Source organism: Haemaphysalis longicornis, unplaced genomic scaffold, assembly GCF_048455015.1.
Source record: "Haemaphysalis longicornis isolate Haplotype H1 unplaced genomic scaffold, Haemaphysalis longicornis Haplotype H1 scaffold_153, whole genome shotgun sequence".
Lineage (NCBI taxonomy): Eukaryota > Metazoa > Arthropoda > Arachnida > Ixodida > Ixodidae > Haemaphysalis > Haemaphysalis longicornis.
The window spans coordinates 23055-39477 of NW_027526260.1; the positions used below are offsets into that span (position 1 = coordinate 23055).

Here is a 16423-nt window from a genome sequence, read left to right on the forward strand (position 1 = left end):
TGAACAGAAGTACGACGGCATCTCTTGCACCGTGCAGGAGTTCGTCGGCCACCAAAGAACTGCCAGACATGTGCACGCAGGACTTCACTGATAACCGGCTGCCGGACACTTTCCGCCGAGCGGGAGTTCATCGGCCGCCTATCACTGGCCGCCCGACACAAAGACATGTACGTCGCGTGCGCTGTGCAGAAGCCGCGCAGCACGCTCGCTTCCCACAACGGCCGCCAGCGGAAGCGCGTCGAGACGGCAGAAGAGGCTGGTGCAACCGCCCGTCCCTGGTGCAACGAGGCGGCACAGCTCGGGGTAAAAATGGGGCAGCGTCGGAAGCTCGTAGAAGACCAACCGCTGCACGCCCTTGATCCGGTAGCGGCGGTAGAAGTGGAAGCGCTCCGTGTACAGTAGCAGCCGGCGCCGGCCTGTGAAGAAGACGCCGCGTGCCCGTGACACCTTGGCGTCGGTCGTGTACTCGCAGATCTGGCAGAAGCTGGCGTCGAGCGACCGCAGGTGGTTGCGGAGCCGCACAAAGTCGAAGTAGGACCGCACGTACACCATGCTGCCCTGGGAGCCCTCGCGAAGCAGTGGCGGGAGGACTTTCTCGGTGAAGAAGCGGAACCGCGCTTCCGCCACCTCGGCGACCGAGGCGACGTCGAACCGCTGGAACACTTGAGCCAGGGACACTGTCACCTCTGCAAGTGAGAAGAGAAACGACGCGGCAAGGTTTCAAAATGAGGCTGCAGTCAGGCTGTACAATCTGTGTGGAAAGAATGTGTCACGCGAGGATTTCAAGGCCAGTTTTTTAGTGGTATTGGTGTCAAGTGGCAAAAGACTTTTTCTGCAGCTGTGAACGCGACGCGACTATTGCAGACTTGCTATTTGATGGCATATGCTGGAAGGTGAAGGAGGAGAAGGCAGCTGTGTACAGCGACTAGTGACCAAATTAAAAAGGGGCAGGGATCACTCACAAGTCAAAATTTCTGCTCTTTTTTGTCTAATGGTGCAGAGCATTAGTGCAGTGTTTGCCTTTCTTTGTGATTATAGCTTTTTCTGCTACGGAATTCAAAAACAGAGCAGTTCTAAGTTATAAATAAGTTCATTATTTGTATTTGCTCTCGTATAAATATAACGGTTTCCACTAATGAATTGTGCAACAGAGCTGTCATGTTGTATACCAATACGTTCAACAGTGACTGCTTCAAGGTGCTTGGTTAGCGCCGAATCATTAAAAGAAGTCTTACAACTACAATAATGTTGTATGCCTGTTTCCTGGAAACCTTTCGAGAAAACTTCACAGCGCTGAAACGTGTTAGCATTTCAGAAACTGACCTGACTGTGTGCCGATTATTCTGGTCTTTCTGCGTAATTTTGCCAATTTGCTGGGACAATCTTGCAAAATACAGGCAGCACATGCTTCCCTTGGCTGTTAACTACGTTACTTCCATGCTCCGTGTTTTGTTATAGAACGTGTAGAGTCTACAATGTTGTCAACTTAAGGGGGGACACTGCTCTTAAAAAAACTTTTTTTAATTTTTAGGTAAACTCTGTGAAACTTGTCAGTCTTGCTTTTTCTCTACTGATTTCAAATATGGCATTATTTTTTCAGGTGGTCAATTAGTTCCCCAGATAATTAGAGATAATTAGTCATTTTTGGAGGAACAATAGACAGAACAGGGTTGGTTGTAGAACTGTAATCTTTGCATTTTTCAACACTATGAACACTGGTGAGTGCAATAAAAGAGTCGGTTTTTCGGTGCACCACTTGGAACTAATTTTGCAGCTCATTAAACTTTGGTGGCACCAGTGGCAAGGAATCATTTGAATACTGATTTCAAACACCAAAGTTTAAAGAGCTGTAAAATTAGTTCCAAGCGGTGCATCAAAAAGCCGATTCTCTTATTGCACTCACCAGTGTTCATAGTGTTGGAAAATGTCAAGATTACAGTTCTATGACCAGCACTGTTTCGTCTATTGTCCCTCCAAAAATGACTAATTATCTCTAATCATCTTGGGAACTAATTGACTTACAACAAAATAATGGCATATTTGAAATCAGTGTGGGAAAAGCAGTAGGACTGACAAGTTTCACACAGTTTACTTAAAAATTGAAAGAAATAGTTTTAAGAGCCATGTCCCCCCTTAAAGCGCTACTGCTGACATAAAACCCCAATTTTGCTACTGTGTGGGGATTACGTCTGTCCCCATGTCTTGCTTAGAGCTAGTAGGCCGGCGCCGCCGTCAACGGCAAGGCCGCGCCGAGTCTCGCGGGCTCCCGCGCGAGACATGACGCGCCCTTCTACGCCGGCCTGCCTTTTTAGCCCGCAAGCATCCTCCTCCTCTCTGGAAGACCCTTCTCTTCCCAGAGGCATCAAACTGCAAGCAGGGGCATCCCCGAGGCCTTTTTCTTCACGCCTGGTCGCACCAGGAACGCTCCGTTCCCCGACCACGAGGCGAGGCGAGTCTCCCCTCACTAAATGAAAGAAGCCGGCGACCTGTGACGGCTTACCGAGCTCATGGGGACTCCGTCCTCCGTCCAAGCTCGGGACGGCCGCTCCCTTGTACATAGTGTACATTTCACCGACTGTGGAGTAAAGCGCACTTCGTCGACTTTGCCTGCCTCCGAGCTCGTCTTTGGCACCTTCCGGTGAGTCGATTGGACCCACAGCGGCGTCCACGCGACGCCACGTGGTGAATTGTGGCTCCGGTGCTCCTGTTCTGGCTGACTAGCCCGGTGATACAGCCTGTTTATAGCCGCGAACCCCACAACTGACAGCTGACTTCCTCCATCACGAACCCTTCCTTGCTCCTAAAACTTCCCAGCTCCATTCGTGATGCCCATACTGTGCCACCTGTCACTGGTGGAACTGATAATGCAAACCCCATTTCGAACGTGGCAGCGCGGAGGCATAAAAATGCCACGCATTTGGAAACATCCGAGGCGCTCTTTCAACCTGCTGTTTTCAAGGCCACACCACCTTATGCGGCCTTATGAGTCACACTCGCAGATTATGCTGCAGTCGTAACGCATTTCTTCTAATTTTTAATTTAAACGAAAGAAGTGTTTAATCATCGGTGCGAAAATATTGGGGGCTAAGTTCCTCCTCGCAAGCATTTGAGAAGGGTGCAGCAAGATAAGTGATGGGTGTACTCAAACACGCACACCCACACGTGCATACGTCTTGTTGCTGTCTATCTTGAGTGGGATTGCACATCCGCTGGTCATTCCACCGCTCATTTGTGCGAGGAGTAGATTATCATGGCATAACGAGGTTTATTTGGACAAATCTTTTCTCAGGGGCAGGCACACAACCTATTTTACAACAAAGTAATACAATTCAAAAACAAAGCTCGCATGAATGAAGTGCTCTGAGCCAATTGCAGAGTACCACTTTTTATCGGCAACAGCGCAGCTTCCGCGGTGCTTCTAAGTGTGAAAGATGAATGTAGCTTTTAAATCGCAACGAAAAGTAAGCTGCCCACTGCGCATCTTAATGAATGGAAAAATAAAAATAAAAAAAGGCACAGTCAGCGGAAGCCGTCAAATGGCTCCTTGCCTGGGAGGTGTTTCAGAACACGAGCCTAAACTGTGACGGAGAACGTCCATGCAAGTATAAGGCAGAAGAAGGAAGGGAGATGAAGAGCTAACAGATAGGCAGCGAAATTCCCCATCGTCAACTATTCCATTACAGGAAGGCAGGAAAGAGCAGCGGTAAAAAGCGTAGGAGACAGATGGAAGCCTTGCGAAAGCATTAAGGCGGAACAGGATCATGAAGCAAAGCGCCTTAAGCGGCAAGAGAACAAAGGCCTTTGAAAACGTGAGGCAGACGCAAAACAACCCGTACAAAGCGGTCAGGGGTCCTTGGAATTTTTTAACCGCAGATGACTGCCCGCCTGACCATACCCACCCAAATTAGCGAAAGCCGTAAGGCACGAACTCCTGCATTTTACATTGCAGCCGACTTTTTTTCCCCCTGCTATTTCCCACCCATACCGGCTGTGCTGCTCATTACGGCTAGACGGTTCTGATGCACTAGCAAGAGACTCCCTTTTGTTTTTCATTTTAATACCGTATTTACTCGCGTAATCCTCGCACTCGCGTAATCCTCGCACCCCTAATGTGAGCCACCAAAACTTGAATTTTTTGGTTCCTCGCATAATCCTCGCACCCCCAACTTTGCAGCGTCGAAAGTTGCCTGCTCGCGAAACCCGCATGGTGCACACGCTCTCCAACGCGCGCCCTCCCCCGCTGCCTCTCCGTTCGGCGGAGAGCGCTGTGTATCCAAGGCCATCCAGGCGCCCTAACAACCTGCATGGCTACTCCCTAACAGGCGCCCAACACGCTACTCACACTGTCCTTGAGCCGGTTCGCGGTGTTCGCGCACGGTGTTCGCGCAGCCCGCTGTCGTGGTCCCGCCGTTGAGCGGCAGCAGTCAGTGAGTCACTCGCGTCAGTGGTGGACAGCTCGCTGCCGTTTTGAGAACTTTTTGATCTAATTGTTTTGTGCTTGGTGCCACTTCGCCATGGGGAGGAACGCGAGCTACACTGCCGCTTTCAAATTGAAAGCGAAAGAGTACGCGATCAAACACGGCAACCGTGCCGCAGGCAGGCACTTCGGCGTCACCGACTTCAACGTGCGTTACTGGAGTAGGGCACGCACATACGACGACGAGATAGGGCGCGCGCCAGAAAGCAAAGGCGGCAATTTCATGATCGCTGATCGACGGGAGACTGTTTACGTTGTAAATAGTAAAATAAAAAGAAATAGCTGCTGTTGGCAACACTGAGCTTACTTATACAAAAAACGACCGCTACATTTAGCGGGATTGGCATAAGGCAAATTGGCAACACTGTGCACCGGATTTTTTTTTTCCCGCATAATTCTCGCACCCCTAACTTTGCATTGACTTTTCCGAAAAAAAAGTGCGAGGATTATGCGAGTAAATACGGTAAGTGTTAAAAGAAAACTAGCTACACAAGCTCCCCGTGAGATTCCGTTCCGTTTTGGGTACAAGCCACCACTTCCTGTACATACCCAGAACCATCTACTGGCTTTATTCAACACTCCCGTTGTCTTGAACTGCTAAAAAAACCTCGCTGTTCTACCTCGATAGCCTCATGGGTAGAACCACGGGTTCTGGAGCAAATAACCTGGGTTCAAGTCCCCGCAGTGCAAAAAGTTTTTGCAAGATGCAAGACCTGCGAATTTTTTCTACTGTAAACTGTCCTTTTGGCTCAGTTCTGCGTGTTTTTTTTTTTCGTACATAAGGGTGGTTTCAAATAGTTTAGGCCAGTTTAGGGGCAAGGCAAGGCAAGGCATGTCAGCACGCTTGGTTAACGTTCTGCATCGCACCTGAAGTGCCTTGCTTGTAGCTATGTCGGAACAAAATATCACAGATTCCTCCTGCCTTGAGTAAACTTGGTAGAGCATCGTTGAAGATTAGCACTGGAACGAATTACGGAGAAGACAACACCAAAAAACGTACACTTTCGCGTGAAGGCAACGCACCTGTGACTGGTTTTATCCTAAACGACGCTAAACACATAAGCCAAGTAACGAGAACAACAACTGATGAAAAAGGCGGGAAAGGAAAGTGCTGACAAGTTTTTTTTGCGTCGTCTGTCTCCGCAATACGTTCCAGCGCAAACGTTCCAGCGATCCGCTCACCTGCAATGGAGCCCGGCGCGACGGGGTTGGCCGTGGCCACGAGGCCCGCGTAGTTCTGGGCGTGTCGGCTCAGCAGGGCCGCGATGGGTGCCTGGCCAACGGAGCTGAGCACCACTGTCTGCCGGAAGCGGCGCGCCCACCCGTGCAGCCACCAGAGGCGAACGCGCGAGAAGTCCGCGCCGTGGGGGTCCACCGGGGTGCGGTTGACGTGTTCCATCAGGTGTACCACGTGCTCCCAGTTCTGCACGAGATGCGAGGAGGAGGAATACGCTTATTAGAAGGCAAAGCTGTAGCAGGGTTCGTACGGGATTCAGGGACAAGAATTCAACGATATTCAAGGACTTTCAAGGCCCTGCCAAGGTATTTTCAAGGGTGCAGGGAGGCGCGTGTACTAGCACTTCACTACTGTTTTCACACGCTAAACGTTTGCTTCTTTACATCTCAAAAATGAACTCAAGAAAAGCCTCTTTAGGACAGCTCCACTCTTTGGAAGTGGACAAGTTTACCCCCACCCACAGTAATACTGAGGGAGCTTTATAAAAGCCATGCCATCTTGAACTTCTCGAGCCATGCAAATGCTCTTAATACACAGTCTCAGAGATCGAGGTACATAACTTAGTACCCCCGGCCATTCTCATGCCCCAAATTTCTGTGTTCATTGGTCAACTGTAGGGTTTAACGCGCCGATGCAACTCAGACAATGAGGCGCGCCATAGTGGAGGGCTCCGGATTGATTTGGACCACCTGGGGATCTTTAATGTGCACCGAAATCTCGTACACACGGGCAGTTTTGCTTTTCGCTTTCATCAGAAAAGCGGCCGCCATGGCCGGGAACCGAACCCGCGACCTCGTGCTCAGCAGCACAATGCCTCACCCACTGAGCCACCACGGCGGATATTTCTGTGTTCATTAAGGGGGCGATTGACAACTCTACTGGCTCTGTCCACCATCACACCAAACCGTCAAAATAATATTCCACTAAAAAACACCGTTTGACGAGCTGGGCTCGTCAAACGGTGTTTTTCTATTTACAACATAGATGGCAGCACGGGTTCCACCATTGGCACTTGTATTCAATGAGAGTTTTCACACTACATGGCAGAATGGGTGGTTTGTTGCCCGCACGTTTTACAAACATGGCCTTATCTGTGCGCTGTTCTGGTGCGAAAAATTTGTCTTCCTCAGATGATGAAAGCGACAGTGATGAGGATGTAGGCAGTGTGTTTGATTCTTCAAGTAAAGAAGATAGTGATGACGTTTTTACGGGCAGCGACTCCGAAGGGGAAGACAGCCGCTATGATACGATGGCCAGCTCCCGTGAATGGTACCGCATAGACCCCGAGGAGGCTCTCTGTGTAGTGCCGTGCTGTGAACGCTACCACACGGATGGTAGCCTCACCTAGCTTCAAGTGAACTATCGAGGAATAGTGCATTATCTGCATGGCAATTGAAACCCAACCTTTACTTTCTGGGGTTGCGGAAATTTATTTGTGAATGCATTTGATATGCCCCAGGCATAGAGTATTATCTATGGAGTGGAGAATGACTAATGAAACTTTATTAAATGCCGTAAAATATTTTCGATAATGTTTTTCTGTTTTTAACATGTTACTGAAGCATATCACATCATTAAAAAAATTGGCCATTTCAGAACATAATTCTTTCATTTAATGAGCCCTTTAGGGGTTAATTTGACGCAGAAAAAGCTTTGCGATTCAACCATCTTTCTTGTTAGCTGAAAAGTGGTTTCATTTTTTTTTTTTTGAGAACTCTGGCAGACATGTCGTGGCCATTTATGCTCCCACCCCCTTCACCTCTCAACCCTATGCAACTCTCCTGCGACCCCCGACTGACCTGCATGAGCAGCACGTCGGCCTGATCGACGACCACCATCTCGAGGGAGGAGAGGAAGTCAAAGTCCCGGTCCTTCTCGCCCTCGGCCCCCACGACCGTGCGCAGCCCCAGCGGGGAGGCGATGAGGATGTCCGAGGCGTAGAAGTCCCGGTACAGCCTCAAGGTCTTGCCCGACACGCTCAGGCCGATGCGGAACGCGTCGTCCGTGTTCCCCTTGAACGTCTGCTCGTAGTCCTCGGGGCGCTCCAGCCACTGCCGCTTCTCCTCCTCGCACCCAAACTCCTTGAGGAAGCTGCACGGAGCAGTTCACGGTGCACTCTCTTTTGAGCTGGGGTGCTCTGTGCCAGGCGCCACCAACTTTAAAAATATCCAGAGACTCCCAATTGGTGGTTAAACGTGCAAGCAGTTCAGCTCTACACCTGATAATGATGATGATTGCTATTGGTTTCCCCTTTGTAGCGGGGTGATGACATGTCATCTTACCAAAAAGGACTAATATACCTATGTTTTATACTTCTGGCTTAATAATAGTGCTGCTTAGGGCAGGCGCAAACAGCTGATTAGGCACAAAATACTTTTTTTTTCCTGTTACAGGTGGTAGCTGTCCAAGGCAATATTCCGCTCTGCTTTTCGTCCACCAGCATTCTAATCTTCTTTTCGTCCCCTCGACAGCCTTGAAGTTAACTTCCCCTGTGATACCCTTAAATCCTAGGGCTTCTGGAAGCCCAATATTCCCTCCATGTAGATTTGGATGGATACCCTCGCATTCGAACACTATGTGCCGCATAGCTTCAGTTTCTTTTCCACATACCACGCATACCCCATCATTTTGTGAATACTTCCCCACAAAACTCTTAGTTCGCAGGCAACCTGCTCTAGCCTCAAAAAGCAAAGCACTGCCCTGGGAATTATCGTAGAAATTTTCCTTTCTGATGTTCAATTTCTCAGCCCTGTACATCTCTAACGACGTTCTAGCTTCCTTTTTTTCGCTCCATTTATTCCCTTCAATCTGCCTTGCCTCTTTTTCGGTTACCCTGGCTGCCTTGGATTCTGCACCGTTCTTTCCATATTTCATCGTTAGCCTTCTAGTCTTCCTTAAGCACTGTGATGTCCATTTTTCTTCTTTTTTCATTTTTTCGTAACATGTTCCTGCTGCAATAAAGCGCTCAGTTGTTCGCCACCGCGCGTGGTTTCTGCTTCTTTACTATGTCCTGCCTTTTGCGCTGTTTTTCTTCGTAGTACAAAATACAGCTTCATTCAATTTGAAGGAACTGACCTTTGGCAACTCAGTTAGCTCCATTTTAGCCAACTACATGACTTGCCGCATTCATTTTTTTCAGGTGGTACATTGTTGAGCTGTGTGTGCAGAATAAGCAGTGTCAATAGGATAACAGTGGCTCAGTCGCTATTACTGCTGTAGGGACACCACGGCCCAACGTGCATTGCGGTGAAGCTGCACCCAAAAAAATACCCCGCACATAACCCGCACCTCTACCTCACCCCTGAAATTATCGCACTTTTGGTGCGGGTTATATGCGCGAAAATACAGGATATGTTTTTTTATTACCTGAAATGTTCGAAATTATCAATAAAATCGGTATCACTGTAACCAGTGAAAATTAGTATTTTTAACGAACCAAATTGCATTTTTGTCTTCGTGGCCCCTTTAAAGGTGCCATGAAGAGAAAATACAACTTCGTTTAATTTGAAAGAACTAGGATTCAGTATCTCACCAGCTCCATTACAGCCCCAAAAGATGTTTTTTCAACGAAAAAAAAAAGCAATAAGTATTTAAAAACTTTCAAATTTTGCGCCACAGTGACGTGTTACGAGCAAGAATGACGTCATACGGGCCAACAATAAAACATAATTTTCAGCGCGTTAACTGCACGCTGGCATTCAAGTGATGCGGTCAAATGGAACTAGAGGCCCCATTACAGACGTCCAGGCATGTGTCGTCACGACAGGCCAGTTAGGCGGCCGCCAATCGCACAAACAAGGTTCCGTGACGTCATAGAAAAGTTGCGGGAAATTGGCTAGGGGGTCGCGACTGCTTCACGCGTTTTCCTTAATATCTCCGTTATTTGTTCGAAGATTGCGATGATATTGGCATCATTGTTATCGGGACTAAGCAGTCTTTCTAATAAACGCAACTTATATTTTGTCTTCATGGCTCCTTTAAAGCTTCCACCACTGCACCACCGCGCTCCCAGTGCAATCAAGAGCAATGTCAGAAGTGCAACGGCAGCACAGGCCCTCACCGGGTCATGTTGGCGACCTCCTTGGCCGGCAAAAGCCGCGCCAGCAGCTTGACTGTGCGTAGGGCCGACTCCCGGAAGGGCATCAGAAACAGCACCAGGGGCCGCGTCAGCCCCTGGTCGCGCATCTCCGAACTGGCGCCGCGGTGCAGCTTCTTGTTGTGGTGCAGCACGCGGGACCGGCTCTGTAGGGCGGTGGATGACAAAGGCACAGATAACCAGTGTGCGGTTTGAAATACAAAAAAAAAAAGTGCAACATCGTCGGGGAACGTAACAAAAAAACGATCTCGGCCATTGTGTTTGTCTTGATTCGTGCAGCACAGTCTTTTTAATGCAAAAAGCACAACCGTATTTATTTGAATATTAGGCGAGGTTTTTTCCAAAATCCGTAGTCTTAGTCATACCCCGCCTTATATTCAAAGCTCAAAGAGAGAAAGAGAGAGAGAGCATGTGCGTGTGTGTATATAAATATATATACGGCGATATTTTGGACTCTCCAAATCGCACCCTTCCTTATAATCGTGACCACCTTATAATCGCACAAATACGGTAAATGATTGATTGATTGTAGGGTTTAAAAGGCCGACGCAACGCAGACGATGAGGCGCGCTGTTGTGGAGGGCTCCGGATTAATTTTGACCACCTGGGGATCTTTAATGTGCGCCGAAATCTCGTACACACGGGCATTTTTGCTTTTCGCCTCCGCCGTGACTGGGAATCAAACCCGCGTCCTTGTGCTCAGCGGCACAACGCCTCAGCCACTGAGCCACCGTGGCGGGTTAAATAGGGTAAATGGCCCATTCAGCTGAAGAGCCCGCGTTGGTGCTAGCGTCTGGGACAGCAAAACAGGCTCTTAAGAAACGTTCCGTAGCATGAGGCATTCCTTAGCGCGAGCCTAGCAGTAGTGAAAGATGGCTGTCTACGCTAGTACACTGTAGATAAAGGGAGCAGGAGGGTGCAGCCAAACGAGTAGTCAGACAAGCAGCGAAATTCGCCATCACTGTCAACTCTATCATTGCGCAATGGCAGGAGCGAGCAGCAGTGCAAGGCGTATGAGAGAGATAAAAGCCATTAAGCAGATCACAAAACAAAGCGTGTGAAGTGACAAGATTACAAAGCCCTTCGACAACGCAAGGTGGAAGCAAGGCATCTCGGGTGTTCACATTCACAACCAATAACAAGTGCTTAGGTCTCCGGGACCTTTTGTATCGGCGGCACCGACAGACAAGGCCACGGGCGATGAGACGCACCTTGAGCACGTGGTTAAGTGCGTGCAGGCAGTAGGCTGCACGCACTTCCTCGCCATTGTCCAGCGAGCGCTCCGTGAACAGCAGGTCCCTGTACGAACTCAACACTGACAGCAGTTCCATCTGGAGTGGAGTCAGCGTGTCGGGCACTGCCAGGGAGGTCTTGAGCCACAGCCCATCCTGGCTCTGGGCACGGACCAGTGGAACATCTCGTGGGTTGTCCTGGCGGAGAGGCAAAAAAGTGCTGGTTGAGCTACTGATACATCCACCCAGTATGAACCGATGTGAAAAAAATTCCTCGGGGCACTAAACTCGGCTCACACGCTTTGATGGCGAAAGCCTGGCGATACTTAATTAACTTCTTTGCTGCAACATCGCATTTGCATCACCTTCTTTCTATTTCGTTCCTACGTCTTTTGCCTCGAATTACTTTTACAGGGAAACTGGCGGCGCATCAACCCACAGCTTCTCCATATAATCAGATATCTCGACGCCTGGGGATATCCTGGGGATATCTCCATGCCTGTTCCACTACTCGCGTGCCGTGACATTCACCTGTCGCGTGATATGACGTCGGCACTCTTGTTTTGCCGCTGACAACGTGCTAACGTTAGCGCATTGCTAACGCGTTAGGCTCTCACTTAGGCGACTTGGTTTCAATTCCGATATAAACTCAAACGCATTTTGTACTCGTTACACCAGTGGCCATTTCCTGTACCAGACGACAGCAATGCCACTTTTTCACCTTAAAATTATAAAGGTGCAAGCTACAAAAACTTCCCGTGAATTCAATTGACGCCGGCTTGAGGCGTGGTGGAGCTAATGGCACATCTCTTACTCCTATACTCGTCGGGTTAACAAAACACCATTCGCTGGCGTGGTACCCGTACTCCTCACCTTGAGTGCAGTGACTCGAAGCTGTCCCAACGTAGGCCAGCGCAGTTCACTCCGAGTTCGCTCAACACCTTCCAGGGGGAACTTGTCATCTTCGATCTTCCACTCGTAGTGCACCGAAAAGGGGTCGTTCTGTGCTGGAAGTTCCTGTAAAGCAGTGACGCAAAGACGTGCATGTTTCTTCAAGCTTTCCTCATCTGCAACGCACAGGGGAACAAGTTAAAAACACCGTTGTCAAACATGATCTTTCATCCCGCTATTCCAGGTGCGGAGTTCTCAGTTTTTTCTATCTCATGTCCGCTTCAGAGAGTTAATTGCCAGGGAGCCCTGATTGGCTGAAGGCAGACGACCCGGACGTGACGCTGAAAAAGTAAGGCGGGGCGTCAGTTTCTGCGCATGCCATTGGTCAGACGCCTCACAAGTCTAACTACGTCACGATTGAAACGGACGCAAAACGGACCCGAATAAGGCTTCCGCCTCACAATCCGTATGTTAGAATGCTGTTATTCTCCGTAAACAATCGCGACAATAGTCGTGCGACCGACGACACGTTGAGACGTACCTGTTCCTCGTCCTCAGACGCACCACCGTGTTCGCTTGCGGCGCCGTCCTCTTCGTTTGCGTCTTCCGGTCGATCGACGTCGTGGTCGACACCGTCGCGTTCACCATCGTCATCTCCCGATTCGCTGTCGCTCTCAGCAGCCGGGGCGCGCCGACCACCGAACGTGCCCAGCAGTTGGCACACGGCGTCATCACTGTCACTTTCCGAACCCTCCGACTGCGAGCTCTCTTCTTCGGAGTCCGTGGCCTTCGGTGCTTCTGATGGTACGACGACAGTGGGGCGATCGCCTGTGGCCGACGTTTGATCGTTCGCCGGGTGCTCTTCGCCGAAGTCGACCAAGTGCCTCTTGTCTTTCCGGGAGAGCTTGGGAGTAGCGGCTGCTCGTCGCTTTCGCCCGCGTGCGGGACGACCCATCTTGTTTCTCAAAACAGTGAACAACGCGAATTCATGAACGGCTCAATAAAAATCACTCCCTACGCTACCTGCACGTGCACGTATGCAGACGCCGTCCCAGCGGAAATAAACACAAAACCGACAAAACTGGCTGCATGGACAAATGCGTGGTTTAAAACGATGATGATGATGCTTGTGGATATTTAAATGAGTGTTGCCAAAAGCTTTGGGTCAGTATAGAGTTCCTGTATATACAGTGTGTTGCGACGATAACTGGAACACTTTAAAAATTTTTCCTGAGCGATCGGCCGCTCTGTTCGCGCTCAAACTTCACACAAAGGTCGCATTTTGTGGTCTATTTTGTTTGACACCGGGAACAACAACGGTAGTTACCTGTTTATTCTGAAAATAAATAAAAACGATTTTCGCCTATGGGAAAATGGCGGCGATTTGGACGTGCGAGCCCGAAAACCGGGTTTTCTGATCGTCTGTTAGCTCATTTCTAGGTGCATTTTCTGATCGTCTGCTGCGCCATTTGGCTCCGTACGTGAATCCCAAACATGCGTTTCACTCTGCAGGTGGTTCCGTCGTTCCAACATCAACTTGCGCTGGCTCGCACGTCCAAATCAGCGGCCATTTTCCCATAGGCGAAAATCGTTTTTATTTATTTTCAGAATAAACAGGTAAGTACCGTTGTTGTTCCCGGTGTCAAACAAAATAGACCACAAAATGCGACCTTTGTGTGAAGTTTGAGCGCGAACAGAGCGGCGGATCGCTCAGGAAAAATTTTTAAAGTGTTCCAGTTATCGCCGCAACACCCTGTATACAGGAACTCTAGGTCAGTAGGACAGCAAGCGTCACCACCCACAACCACGACATTTAGAAAATTTTAATGCAAAGGTATTAAACCTCCCTTGAAGCGAAAATCACGAAAAAGCGGCTCCCAAATGCCCACCGGCTGCGGCGCGGTCAAATACGTGCAAAGAAAATGTGCAAGCCTCTGACGCTTGCATGCATGTGCAAGCGTCACAAATGTGCATTGTCTGTGACGCGTTTCTTGGCGCGTGCGTGAAGAAATAAAACACGAATAATTGAACCATGTATTTGCGCAGAGTCACTTAAAAAGGCAGAGGTAGCCTCCGGTTACAGTGTACAAAAATCTCTCGTTAAACAGGTTTGATTTCAGCACGCGGGTGCTTTTTTTTAAGAGCGCTATCGATGTTTCTATTCAGTACACTAAAAGGCGTCTGCCACATGCAAGGTTTACACCGTGTAAATTGTGTGAACGCCGCCTGATTGTGTGGACACCTCTCCAGCATGCCACGGCTGCCTTCTTCAACATGATGCTGCGATGCTGCCCTGTACGTGCGCTCCAACGTCTCAACCGGCTAAAGAGAGCACGCAGCTTCCTGGCGCATGACTCAAATCTCACCAATACTTCCAGTTATTTTTATATAGTTGTTTTTCTACCAGCTATAGAAAATTAAATTCCTACCCTTTTCCGTCAACCTCACTGGAGACTCCCAGAACTTTTTATATAGTAGTATTCAACGTTGTAGTATTTGCCTAGTAGGTATAGAAAGTAGAATTTCTCCACGTTTCCGCCAACCTCCCTGGCCTTTTTATATAGTATTCTTTGTCTACATGCTATAAAAATTAAATTTCTCCACTTTTTCGTCAGTCTCGCTAGAGGCACAGGCAAGCGTCAGCGGCCGCGGCGCCACCCGACCGGATGCGGAGAAGGGCGGAGAAACGAATCGTTGCGGCAACTGACAGACGGACGGGCGTAACGTTGGACGGGCGTAGGGCGAGAGATCCAAGCGACGCAAACTGCAGTGGTTGGCCGCCGTGGGTGACGCCGCTCTCAACCTCTACTGCCTCTACAAGCCATTTTTTCCGCCAACTTCGCCGCAAATGGCCATGCAGACCCGCACGCTGGGAGGTCCGTCGCACGTGTCATGCTCCTGGTAGAGGAGCGTCGTCGTCTCGAGAAGGAACAGCAGCGGCCGACGACGATCAACAGGTGTTAGCGAGGATGAGCGCCCAGTACCGGCCGTACCGCGACGAAGACAACGGCGCCGACAGCGAGCCGATGACATGGCCCGACCACGAGACCAGCGGCGCGGTGCAGATCTACGAGAAGACCACGGAGGACATTCGCGTGGTCTCCCATCGCAACCTGGTGATCGGCGGACTGGGCATCGCGCTGCTCGGCCTGCTGGCGGGACTGCTGGCCGGATACTTTGCGCACACGCAGCACGCGGAGTGTGTGCGGGGCAAATCCGTGGCCATCCACGCCGTGTACGACGCCGATCCGAGCGTCAGGGCGCGGCTACTGGCGCTCGTAGGCGCTGACGGAATCAACCGGACTGCAGGGTCAGCGCCCCCTCTGCTTCGAAACGCCGCCTCTGTAGTACACCTGGCGCCAAGCGCACGCGCCCTTTTGAGTCGCGCTCTTCCGCTGATTCATTGGAACGGCGGGTGTTTTTACTGTGTTTTTACCGTAGAGATGCGGCGAGACGGCCCCCGATCTTAGTGACGCTGCTTAACCTTTAGGCTGGCCAACTGTGGAGATTGCAGGACTCGTTCTTTGAGTCGCGCTCTTCCGCTGATTCATTGGGACGGGGGATGTTTTTACTCTTCAAGAGTGACAGATTTATGTAGTGAAGCGATGAGACGGCCCTCAATCTTGGTGAAGCTGCTTAGCCTTTATGCTGGCTAAAATGTACGGATTGCAGGCCTTAAGTGTCAAACTTCCAAGTTCACGTAACTCGTACACTTTGAACTTTCAGGCAATTTTGCTAATTTTCGTAAATTCTGGTATTCATTAAAATTCCAGGTTATGCGTCCACAGGGTCCGGTTAATAGAGGGCTATCAATTGAAGTTTACCTCTTTTTTTCTTAGCTGCAATCGACAAGTCATTTCAAATCAGTCTAACATGTGAACAAATATACAAATTTTGCATATATTCAAAGACCTATGTTACTTTCTTCTGCAAGTGTGGACAAACACCGAGCTTGTAGAGGTGCTGCAGAAACATGTTCATGTTTTTGTTCCTGACGTAATCAGCAGCTGTGTCTCTGCAAATTAATTTTTGTGAGCAATGTCCTGTTGTCTTTGCTGTGGAAGTGGTAGAAAATCGAATATTACCGGTTAAACTTCATTGGCACTAATACGAATGTCGATTACGTCAGGAGCAGATAGTGGCAGGTTCAAACGGGGCCTTTATCAGATCATTGTGTGTCTCTTGGCAACAGTGTAAGCAACAGCGCAAAGCAGTTTGCCGCGACTTTGGAATCTCGGTGTAAATTGTCTGTGTAACCTTGCCCAGTCAGCTGCTGCAAGTGCTATCTTCCGTTTCGAAATAAGTACAAACCAGGCACTTTCGGTGCGATACAGAGCATTAATTAAGTGCGTTCATATGCTGCTCCCCACTCCTAAACCTACCTAAAGGATACCAAACCACCCGTATTCACGAAAACAAGGTATAGAATTGAGCTAGGAGTACATTTTACAGTAAAAAAAATCGCGGGTCTTGAAAAAAAAAATTCAGCT

At 49.4% G+C, this 16423-nt stretch overlaps 2 protein-coding genes across 2 annotated transcripts in view; one reads left to right on the forward strand and one right to left on the reverse strand.

Moving 5' to 3' along the window:
* Nucleotides 1-141: 141 nt before the first annotated feature.
* On the reverse strand, nt 142-13031 carry LOC144165989 (U3 small nucleolar RNA-associated protein 25 homolog). Its single transcript, XM_077695657.1, has 7 exons — nt 12475-13031; nt 11916-12059; nt 11022-11240; nt 9775-9956; nt 7514-7805; nt 5660-5900; nt 142-686 (listed from the first exon to the last, which is right to left on the reverse strand). The coding sequence occupies exons 1-7, from the start codon at nt 12886-12888 to the stop codon at nt 142-144; spliced, it is 2037 nt and encodes a 678-aa protein (XP_077551783.1). The 5' UTR covers nt 12889-13031.
* A 1613-nt stretch (nt 13032-14644) lies between these two features.
* Nucleotides 14645-16423, forward strand: part of LOC144165988 (N-acetylated-alpha-linked acidic dipeptidase 2-like) — a 41040-nt gene continuing 39261 nt past the window's right edge. Inside the window, exon 1 of the mRNA XM_077695656.1 lies at nt 14645-15243. Coding sequence (XP_077551782.1) covers nt 14903-15243 — 341 coding nt within the window. The 5' untranslated portion in view covers nt 14645-14902. The remainder of the gene's footprint in view (nt 15244-16423) is intronic.